General features: G+C 41.9%; 1 protein-coding gene across 1 annotated transcript; it reads right to left on the bottom strand.

Moving 5' to 3' along the window:
* Positions 1-1,418: 1,418 nt before the first annotated feature.
* Positions 1,419-12,236, bottom strand: TMEM129 (transmembrane protein 129; the record flags this gene model as incomplete). The annotated part of the gene is made up of 4 exons (XM_008628672.2): positions 1,419-5,354; positions 8,059-8,218; positions 10,488-10,962; positions 12,062-12,236. Coding segments are annotated over 4 exons (1,059 nt in total), but the record flags the coding sequence as incomplete, so codon positions are not given.
* Position 12,237: the final 1 nt, after the last annotated feature.

Here is a 12,237-nt window from a genome sequence, read left to right as displayed (position 1 = left end):
GGGCTGTTCGTGCGGGGCCCTGGTCGGTGTTACCGGAGGAAAGGGGCGCGTCCTGCGCCCCTGTGAGGGCCTGGGCACAGCTTCCCTCACACCGAGGGCGCCACTGCCCTCTCGCCATCTCCCTGCGGCTGCATTCCCCGGCCCACTCCGCTCGCAAATCTAGGGAAAACCCAGCTCCCACATCACGGCGTTACCTCACGCAATAGCCAAGGATTCGTTTTGGGACAAGGTAGTTTCCTGCTAGACGTCGTGGGGGGTTAGTGGCCACGACAATTTACAGTCTACAGGAATGTGACCCACATTTCATACCATTAATGGAATCATAGAACAGCTTGATTTGGAAAGGACCTTAAAGATAATTTGCTCCAGTATTTATATCTCAACTCCTTAAACAGCTCAAAGTCAACAAACATTTCCTAAGAAATGGCACACAGAACTTTATTCTTACTATATACTATCCTGACTGGAATGGTACTTAGCTGCAGACTAACCAGTTTTTAAAATCATAGAATGGTTTGTTGGAAGGGACCCTAAAGATAATCTACTTCCAACTCCCCTGTCAGGGGCAGGGATGCCTTCCCCTAGATCCCTCCAACCTGGCCTGGAACAGGATCCCTTCCAGGGATGGGGCATCCACAGCTTCTCTGAGTAACCTGTTTCAATGCCTCACCACCCTCACAGTAAAGAATCTCCTTCTTATAACTAATCTGAACCTACTCTCTTTCAGTTTAAAGCCATTCCCCCCTTGTCCTATCATGCCGTGGCCTTGCCAAAAGTCCCTCTCCAGCTCTCTTGGAGACCCTTCAGGTACTGCAAAGTGCTGAACTCCAAGGTCTCCCTGGAGCTTTCTCTCCTCCAGGCTGAACACCTCCTGCTCTCTCCTACCAGTAGTGCTCCAGCCCTCTGAACATCTTCATGGTTCTCCTCTGGACTCACTCCAGTAGGTCCTCTACTACAGGAATGTGGTAAGATTCTTTATTGCTGTTGCTTGGTAATAAATCTGAGCACGATGACGATAAAATAAATGTTTAATATAGGACACACCATTGCTGCATGCCAGTGCTCCCTTGGAAAGACAAATTTTTCATCATTGCCCCTGCTGATTTCATGACATCCAATGTCACTCCTTCCCATCTGGTAGTTGTGAAAAGTCATTGGAGGTTTTTTTCCTGAGGTTCTTATTTAGATTTCATACACACCTTCTTCCATTTATGCAACTCTCTGCATTCAGGTTGTAGTAGGAAAATCCGTCCAAGAACGACTTCCCAGGTACCCCTTCAGGAGAATTTAAGCCCTATTTTTATTTATTCCCATGTTCTCAGATAAGACATTGCATACAAGTAAGTCAGATTGATTTCCACCCATGTAAGGTTTTACCTGGTAAACATAACTTTAAAATTAAAACCAGAACTCTTACAAAGAATCAATCGTATTTTTATTCAGCTCTTCAGAGAGTTTTAAGATTAACTGCATGTATTCATTAAACCTTTTCCTTAAGGGCTCTCCAAATAATACTGTTAAACAGGTAAGCTATCTAGCAAAAGAACCACCAAAAACCACAAATAAGAAATCCTGCAGTATGTCTTTGGAAGAAAATGTCTTGTAATCCATGTAAGAGCTTGAGTATTTATTACTCAACTCCTTCAACAGCTCAAAGTCAACAACACTTCTTTAAAAATTGCACTGAGAACCACAGTCTTACTGAGGTTTGTCCTGACTGGAATGGTGCTTAGCTGCAATCTAACTAGTTTTACGAAATCACAGAAAAGGTTTGTTTTGGAAGGGACCTTAAAGACCATCCAGTTCCAACCCCCTGCCATAGGCAGGGACACCTTCCACTAGACCAAGTTGCTCAAAGTCTCATTCAATCCCCTTAGCACTTCCAATAATGGGGCAGCCACAACTTCTCTGGGCAACTTGGTCCAGTTTCAAGTAAAAATACTGAAGAGATCACATGATAATCTGGTATTTTGGTTTCAAGCTATGCCAAACCTCATGGTAGAAAAACTATTCATATACTGGATTAAAAATATCTCTTGCTTGGAAAAAAATGTCTTTTTGGGGTTGACAAATTATGTTAACCTAAAAAAACCAAAAGATAATGTATTTTCTTAGTATCTTCTGGAACACTACAATTACAGAAGTAATACAATGTGGAAATAAATAATATAGCCATGACCCATGTGTTGAGAAAGACCTGTTGAGCTGCAGCACACCAGGAAATTTGGGCTACACATGATATGCTCATATGGGGTATTTATACTGACAGAGTCCACCCACAGATTTTCTTTAGTTTAATGACATCACATTTATATAATATACTTCAGATTACTAACATTGCCCACCCACAAGTCAGTGATGTGGAAAAGCACACACATAGCTGGAAATGCAATACTAAATCGCTCTTAGTGATTTACACACAATAATAAAAAAGAAAATTCTTTCAGTAAATATTTTAGCCACTTGCATTACTTAGTTTTTAATTTTTTTTCTTTTTTTTTTATACATAATGCTGTAAGAAAACTGATTCTAAACCCTATCCTCATATTTAAGAAATGTACTAAGATTATGTGGGAGGCAATGGTGTGTTCTTTACTGCAAACAGAGAGCATCTTCTCTAGAAATGGCCCTATATGTGCATGTGGCTCTTCGCATGATAACCTGAAGCTATCATGAATACAAATGCCTATTTTTGTACTCTATTATTTTCATGTTCATACGGATTTTTAACAAGTTGTTTCTCTAACACAGCCTTTAAGAAGCTCACAAACGTTGGAGGCATCTCAGATTACTTTGAGAATTTAAACCTGAGGAAAACTACTTGTTTTAAGGAATTTAAGTCAGGTACTATAATTAACATAAATCATAATTTTGTTTCAGTAATTATTACTAAGTTTTCTAAGAGGCACTTTTGTGGACAGAGCATTAAAAGATGCAAGGGTCTCATACATTTATGACTGTTACTCTGTCATACTTTTATACTGACAAAAGAGGTAAGATGAACAAAAGCAAAGTTCCACTGAAGTGAAAACTTCCAGTCAATTCAGAGTAGATTCCACTGCAAGAGCAATTAGGAGTTTAAAGCTTTTATTACATGGAATACTGTTGGCAACTGACCTGGTTTTCTATAAAACCATCTGCAACTACATGTATCTATTATCTAAGTTCCTCAAGGCCTTTATGATTTTAGCTTCACATTCTTTACAATAAATATTTTTATTCCAAACAGGCAAAGTGCTGTAGGAACTGAATGACTGGTGGTGGCAAAACCACAGCTCCAAAATCCTACCCTCTCTTCTGCAACTGTTTCAAGGGCCACGTCCCTTGTATCCATGCCACATTATGTAAACTTTCCAGAAGCAAATGTTACAAAATGCTTATTTGTAAAGGCTGCTGTGTAGTGATAGGTGCATGTCAGACAACACCACCCGGCCCTGTAAGAATCTTCCAAAAGTTGAAAAATCCTGCAGAGACCATTTTAAATCTAGAAATTATTTCCCACAGAAGTACTGGAAAATATTTTAAATTCAATTGCTGATCAGCTCCTAGATTTTTTTATTAGTTTTCAGACTTGCCAACAAATCTGTCTGAAACTCCAGAACTCAATTTAGTTCTATTCAGATGAAGAGTGACATGCCACTGAAGATCTCTTTGGGAAAGAGACAAATCCATACTACCTGTCTCACTGTCAAATTCTCACTTTATACAATTTAAAACAACAGTTAATGAAAAACAGAGAAGCCACTGTTATTAATAGGTAGTTTAGATACTTGCATAGTAGATGTTGTACATAGAGCAACTGAGATATGCTGGAACAGTTAGTGTCCTTGAACTCAACCAGTTTGGATTTTTACAAATGAATGTTATTTAAAAAATCCAAAGTTAGAATTCAACACCAACAGTATAACATAAATGTTAGTTTTCAAGAGATGCTGTCAGATCTGTTTTCAATTCCTTACCCCTCTCTGAATTCTTGCTTGCAGCCGCATTTGTAACCATTTCCTGGCTGACTCCAAGTGGAGGTGGGTGCATTCACCACCTGCAGCTCAGCTGAGACTCATGTAATGTTCCATGGCTGTGCTTCCAATACTTGTACATTTTTACATCCTACCACTTGTTGTTCCTGCTCAAACCAGTTGCCTGTCACAGTAGTCAAGAGGTGTGCATGTAATCACCAGCACGTCACCTCTGCCCATGATTTACTGGTAAGATCCTTTTGATTATTCAGGTGGGAAGTACTAAGAGCTTTTGTTCTCGTACACCAAAGCTTTAAAGTATTCCTTTCTCTATTTGACCCACCTGTGATTTTAATTTACAAATTAAAGCTCAGATGTTTGCTGCACTCCCTTCCAATGTATATAAAAAAAGTCCCATCACCTAAAGAGTATTGAAACCCTAAGCAATATAGCTCCTGGAAACCAACAGATTTAACCATAAATTAGCAGTGTAGGTAAATGGGTTATGTTGACAAATCCTTCTGTTGTTTGAAAAAAAGACATCCATCAAAATGTATGCTAGAGGCAAATTAATGGAATAAAAGGTCCATACAGGACTTGTAAATCTTCAGGAATTACATTTCTTAGCTCACTACAACCCTTTATGAGTGGAGAGGAGCAGCTGAAGGGACACAACTGATACACTTCTTTGGAGAACAACTGCAAAGATTAATAATAACTTTACAACTGGATTAAAGAATAACAAAATTATAAATGAAGTCTAACCAAAGCAATTTTCTCAGTTAGCCCTTTATTAAAGAATCAAAACCCACGTTAAATTTAAAAATGTAAAGAATTTAACCTACGGTAAAACCTGAAAAGACAACAGTACTGCAAATATAGAAGGATAACCTTATTCCATCCAAAATGTAAGAAAAGAAAATAGGAGTTTAAACAAAATTAAAACCCAGAAGCTAACATCAGGTGAGTAAAATCCACAGGTAAAAGTGGAAAAGGACTGAAAAGATTTACATCTGTTTTCAACACTGTAAAAGAAACCCTTAGAGTCTGTACCCTGGTAGAACATGAAGTCTCAGAAACAGATCTAGCAGGCCTTTAACCAAACCCACTATGAAACTCAGTCAAACTGAAAAAGTACCCAAGTACTACTCATCGTATTAGGCAAACATCTAGAATGCAAAATTTGGCTCGGCAAGTCGGGCAAGGCACTTGGCTTGACAGCCAGGTCTCTGGGTGCTGCTGGTCCTGTCTGCTGGCAAACCACTTGCCCATGCAGGTGAGGCACCACATGGGCCGGCAGTAGCACTGCTGGCATTCCCCCTCGTTCGGCTCCTGGCAGTTCTTGATGAGCTTGATGTTAGCAATAGTCTGCATACACCCTATGCATGGCTCCAGCTCCTGAGGGAGGAGAAAAAACATCAAAATTGTGAACTGCACAGAATGGGTCCTGTAACTGCTCTTCAAAGGCATTTAGAAAATCATCTGTGCCAGAATAATCAAGGCAGAACTGCCCCACCAGAGGATATCAAGTGGTTTTATTAGAACACTCTCTAATTAATGACAGCAAAGCTTCTCTTTGAACAGAAAACCCAGAACTGCTGTATGAGACTAATGATTAAACAAAAATTACTGAAAAATAAACATTCTTTCACTCTCTGAAGAGCTTCCAGCAGCCACAGCAAGGTAAGCAAGCAGCCAGCTTTGTCATTCAAACTATTTTTTAAAAAAACTACCAATATAAAGTAAGGAAAACAAACCAAGCAAACAGTTCTTACCACTTAAAACAGCAAATGGCTGTTCCTATCTTCCATCTTTCTAAGTAAGAGACATAAAAGAGGAAACCAGGGCTGTACTGAACACAAGGACACTCATCCTGAAGGTCTAGAAACTTACTTAATTTTTCTTGGATAATATTGGAATAACTGATTTCCCCCACAGTTAATTATGACACATGAACTTGCAGCTGCATATGGGGACATCATCTTGCTATGAAGTGTTTTACAATTAATAAACAATAATTAGCATTTCCCACATGTCTTCCAGCTGTCCAAGAACTTGACAAAGTTCAAAAGACAGCACACTGAATAGGCATGGAGACCTGAATCTTCATACTGCTACTGGTGGAACAAAAACCAGCTCTCTCTGTGGTCTCTAGTTCCCATCTCCAGTGACTCTTCCCTTGTCAGCTCAAGTGTCTGGCCAGCTGCCCCCGCCGCCCGCTCTTGACAAAGTTCAAAAGACAGCACACTGAATAGGCATGGAGACCTGAATCTTCATACTGCTACTGGTGGAACAAAAACCAGCTCTCTCTGTGGTCTCTAGTTCCCATCTCCAGTGACTCTTCCCTTGTCAGCTCAAGTGTCTGCTCAGCTGCACTGGCAGCTGGCTGTGGATCAGATCCAGATTGAACACAAGCCACTCATCTTTAACTTGTGAAATTAGGTCTTATCTCAGGTTTTAAGCAGGAAAAATTCTAGCATAGAAAGATTAACTAACTTTTTCAACATATTCATGGAGCTTCAAAATAGGGCAAAATTCAGTGTTGTATTTTTAACATCCTTATCATAATCTCTGGTGTCATTTATCACTCAACGTCAAACCCAAGTTCAGTAGCTCAGCTGCCACTTAAATGTGTCACAAATGAAATGCTCTGCAAGAAAGCAGCTTTAGTATCTTCTCTTTATTGTGAACATCTCTTTTTGCTCGCATTGCAATCAGAACACACAACATGATGTGCAGACACACCTGATCCAGTTTTATTTTAGCTAGTTCATGAACCATATAAACTGCACAACACTACCAAAGATACCAACCCCTCATTCCATTAGCTGAATCACTGGACCCAAACTCCCTGCAGGGTCACCAGTACTGGTTTAACTGGTTTCCCCTGGTACACTGGACAGTGCTCCAGTCACACTTCTGACTGCTGCACAAGTATAATAATGACCAGGTCTCTGCGAGTATTACTGGAGGTAGGACTCTATGCTGTTATAATTAACACCATATAATAGTGGCCATAATAATTATAGCTAAAACAAATCCCAATTAAGAATCATTAGTTTATTTCAGCAGAAGGTCCAGCAAAACCTGGCTGTCTAGAAAAGCAAGCTGTACTGGAGCAAACTGCCTAAAGAACAGCAACAGCAGCTGTGACTCTGGCTCCCCATAAACTTTCTACAAGTGCAATGTCATCATTTCCAAATGTGTTCATGTAACATTTTTATGGAAATTATTACAGTGGACTTTATTTCACTGTGTTATTTCTCATGTCTTAATACCGTAATGCTCACAATACAGCTTGTCTCCTCATAGCAGGAACAGAAGCAGCAGCCAGAGCTACATTTATGACATGTTTACTGAGACAGCAGGTGAGCATTTGAGAGGGAAGCATCACCCTGACTGAGCAAAGAGCACTTGTGTTTCTGGCATCACTGACCAGGAGGCCTGACTGGAGTCAGCCTGGCTGTGCAGACCCTAAGAAATTGTCCTTGGCTGTATCTTCTGAAGAAGCTAAGGAATTCAGGCCATGTCTTATGAGGGGCCAGTGAGATGAAACTGTAAGTCCTACAGCTGCACACCCTCACCAAGGGGCAGTTTAACCACCCGTCACTCTCTAAGTGACTGCAGCCCCCAAGCCCATGGAGCTCTCCTGCAGGGCAGGCTCAGGTAGGTAGGACACCTCTCAAGGTTTACCTCTTGAGGTCAAGAGATTCCCTACCTGCTATCTGTTATCTACAGCAAGGTGACAGTTTATATTAGATCTAAAACATATTGTATGCAAGGTAGCTGAATTATTAGAAGTGTAGTGAGTAGTAGAGTGTTTGACTGCTGTTCAATTACTATTTAATTAATGACTGAATACTGCTTAATTATTAAATGAGGATTATTAAGCAGTAATCACATGATAATTATAATTTAATCATCATTCATAGTTTAATCAATATTTTTAGTAAAACCTTTTTGTTAACTCCATAATAATGAATTCTCTTAGTAATTCGCCGGAGATGGCCCTAGGTAAACATTTATCAATTGCACAGTAATCACGGGCTCATCTATATTGAAAGTATAATTATTACAGTCTCACATGGATAGAAAGTCTCACCTGAGTGCTTGGAACGTGGTATGTCTGGTTTATTTCCACCAGAGATGTAAAGGTTTCTAAAAATAAATCACTAAGGCTTTGATGGATCACAACATTAGCTGCATTGCTGATAGGAGCACGGAGCTTCTCCCGGAGCTCCCCATACTCTGTGGAGTTCAACCTGAAGAAGAAAAGATGGAGCAAAATGTTACCATGATTATCCACCCAAATACCTCGATAGTACCTTGCAGAGGTTAACATCAAGGAAGTGAATCCACAGAAAAGCTATTTAGGCTGGTAGTTATTAGTCAGAATAAATACACAGCATTGTCTTTTCTTGTTTCCTTTTGCTGTTTAGTTACTGGTTTTGGCAGAACTTGGTCAACAGAACACGCTGTCCTCATTCATATCTGTGTAAGATTGCCAGCAGGGTATGTCAGAGATCAGCTAAAACATCATACAAAAACAAAGGAAGGCTTTTGAAGTAATCAACATGAACAAAATCATGCATTAACTGCAAAGTGCTGTTTGCACCACTTCTGTCACCTTTTTAATGCCTTTTACTTAGACTATATCTAAATTCTCGTTTATAAACGCCTGAGGACAGGAATTAGTTGTATCATGCAGCAGGCATCACAAGGTGATATAGTACTACATAAGTAGCAGAAGAATGTCAATCTATCAGGTTCTGTGATTTTATGATACAATTTTAGGTAAATCCAGAAATTTCACAAAGGTGACAAACCACTACTGATTTAAGGCTGCAACAAGCTGTGTTCCACACCAGCTGCTCCTGTAAATTAAAGTGATGCCCACAGCACTCAAGTGGCACCTGAGACCTCACACAGACCCTGCAGTGACATATCCCTGTTGTCATCCCTTTTTATGGTAAGAGTTCTGAACTGTAGTGTCAGAACTCTCCAGCTCAATGCTTCTACTCATGAAACAGCTTTCATGGAGAAGTCCTGGGAAGACTGCCCTCATTTTCCTACCACTCACTGAGTTCCCAGAGCCCAGCACAATGCAAGGCTGGCTTAGCTCTAGCTCCCAGTGGTCTCCATTGTTTTTACTGCTACAGGATAATGTCATTTGTTAACAGATGCTGTCCGTGAAAATCAGAGGGACCTTTATATCCAGAGGAACAATTCGCACTGAACATGCAGGAAAACATGGCCCACCTGCACAAAAACATTTTTCCTCCAGAAACATCTCACCGTATTTGATTCTGATTCTGGATACATGCAATGATCCTGTATGATTCTGCTACATTCTAGCAGAGATTTACTATTTCTGACATCTTATTAGAACAGCTTTTAAACACTGTTCCTGATGCTATTCTGTTTAGCTACAAAATACATTTTGGGGTTAGGACTTTTTTCCCTAAAAGGAATTGTCAAACAAGTTATGATTTTCTCAGCTGGGGATGTAGTTTTACCACTCTGGCACTGAAGTGCTTGCAGAAGAAAATCATTAGTTGTTTAATACTCATTTGGTCACCACTCTCACAGGTCTATAAAAGTCTCTTTTCTTAGGATTGTCATGCTTACCTTAACTAACCTCTTGTTCTGAGTTCTGTTCACCTGCATCTCTACCATAATCACCTCTTTGCCTTCCTCGTGCTTGCCCCACTGCACACCTACAAGTCTGGTGATCTGTCTGCTTTTAATTACCTAATTACCTAATAAATGCTCCTGACATACAAATTTACAGCAAAAAGACACTCAAATACCTTTTCAAATATAGTTTTAGGAGCACTAACATGGCTCTTAGTAACACAACAACAAAGAGTTTAGCACCCTTCTACTCAGAGGTTTCTGCAGAACTAGTTCTTTAGCCTGGTTACACAGAGAGACTGCTGAGATAAACAGCATGGGCCCTTCCAAAACAAGCCCTAACAGTCCACGTTTGCTATGATTTACTGCTATGAGAGCACATAAATCAGAAAAGGACCAATATTACTTCCTTGCTTTAGGGGCAGTAGCTCAGTGAGAGCTCTTCTGAGCAGTGATAAAATTATGAGCCTTAAGCACAAGGAAAAATCCAAAGTTGTGGGTGAACAACACACAGTTTTAGACAAATAGCTATTTCTCTTCACCCAAAATTTGGAAGACCAAAAATTCTACCTTTCATTCCTGTTCTCCATCTCTCACCTAATTTTATCCAGTTACTTCTTTCTGCATCCAGCACAATCCTCTCCCTAAGAATGGATCAAAGAGGGCAATCCCTTTGTTTATCCGTTGTGTATTCAATGCTGCACGTGTACAAAGCTTCCTAAACAACCTTCCCTGCACTGCATGGCAGCACTGCACATGGCCAGCACCTCAGAACACCAAGCAGGGAGCAAAAGGGAAGGGATGAGACCAGGGAGTCTCCAGATCAGGCACAAAAGCGCTCCATCGGCAACATCCAACAGCACACATGTAACATAACAGGTTTAGCAGTTGTTTTACCGGATATCGAATGCCTTCACATAGGGATTAACACTGGCAACTCGGATGGTGAGGAACTGCACAGGCACGTTGGAGTCTGGGGTGAGTTCATGCTGTCTGGAGTCTATCACTGTCAAGTGAATGTCCTGCTGCTGGGCAACATGTAAACAGTAGGTGGTCACTTTAATCACCCACGTGTCTGTCACGATCACCCTTGCTCCTGGCGCTCCAGTAGCGAATTTGTCGATTCTCCTGAATTCTGTGTTGATGGAAGAAGCTACTGCCCTCCAACCCGACTGCGGGAGAGCATGAACAGCAAGTGTCCGGGCTAGTGGATGATTATTCCAACCCTTCCGTGACCAGTAATATGCCAGGGCACTAGTGATTGCTGGGAGGAGAACTGCGAAGAAGAAGAAAGTTTTCCATTCTTTTGAAGCCAGGTAGAAAAAGCAAAGATGTTTTTCAGGTGCAGCAAAGCACATACCAAGATAATAACCTGCAAGGAAAAAAACTTACTTTCAGAAAACAATTAAGTACCTGCAAAAACACATAGCCCTGAATCATATGGTTATCTAACCAGTGAGCTCAGCTCCAGGAGAGGTACTGTACTTCTGGATGACTTCAAATTCAAGCCTCTTGTCTTAAGCAATCGAAGGTAAATTCTTAAGCACCACTTATTTTTACCAGAATTATGTAGCTAAACAAACCTGATTTGAATTTGCTGATTGAATAAAATTACCTGCGAGATGCCACTTAATTTTAGGAGAATTATATGGCTAAAGGAAGCCAATTTGCATTCTCTGGTTAAAACACAGAATCACAGAAGATGATGAGTTGGAAGGGACTCACAAGGATCCAACACTTAGCCCTGCACAGGACACCCCAAGAGTCACACCATGTGCATGAGAGCATTGTCCAAACACTCCTTGAACTCTGAGAGGCTTGGTGCTGTGACCATTGCCCTGGGGAGCCTGTTCCAGTGCCCAGCCACCCTCTGGGGGTGGAGCATTTTTCTAATATCCAACCTAAACCTCCCCTGACACAACTTCAGGTCATTCCCTCGGGTCCTGTCACTGTCACCACAGAGCAGAGATCAGTGTCTGCCCCTCCTCTTCCTCTCATGGGAAGTTGTAACTGCAATGAGGTCTCCCCTCAGTCTCCTCCAGGCTGAACAGACCAAGTGCCCTCAGCCACTCAAGGCCTTTCACCGTCTTGGTTGCCTTCCTTTGGACACTCTCTAATAATTTAATGTCTTTCTTATATTGTGGTGTCCAAAGCTGCCCCCAGCGCTCGAGGTGAGGCCGCGCCAGCCCAGAGCAGAGCGGGACAATCCCCTCCCTTGCCCGGCTGTCGATGCTGTGCCTGATGCCCCCCAGGACAGGGATGTCTCTCCCGGCTGCCGAGGCACTGCTCACTCACATTCAACTTTCCATCGACCTGGACCCCCCGGTCCCTTCCGCGGCGCTCCTTTCCAGCATCTCCTTCCCCATTCTGTACTTAAACTGCAATTCCTTTGTGGGTGCGCGTGCCGCGGTGCAGCCAGCTGGTTACAAAGCTCGGGGTGCACATTCCAAGGCAGCCGGAGCGCTACTCACCCAGGGGCAGCAGGGAGTGCGCCAGCAGCGTGCCGGTGCTGCGCCGCAGGTGGTACTGCACGAAGGCCGCGTCCTCGCTGCCCAGCCAGGCGGACAGCAGGCTCTGCACCGTCAGCCCCGCCGAGCGCACCTCGTCGGGCGGGAACCCGAAGGACACGGCGAACACCAGGAAGGCC

This window comes from Corvus brachyrhynchos, unplaced genomic scaffold (genome assembly GCF_000691975.1).
Source record: "Corvus brachyrhynchos isolate BGI_N302 unplaced genomic scaffold, ASM69197v1 scaffold80, whole genome shotgun sequence".
Classification (NCBI taxonomy): Eukaryota; Metazoa; Chordata; class Aves; order Passeriformes; family Corvidae; genus Corvus; species Corvus brachyrhynchos.
Note: the sequence above shows the minus strand (reverse complement) of the source record. Positions and strands in the feature narration are given on the sequence as shown.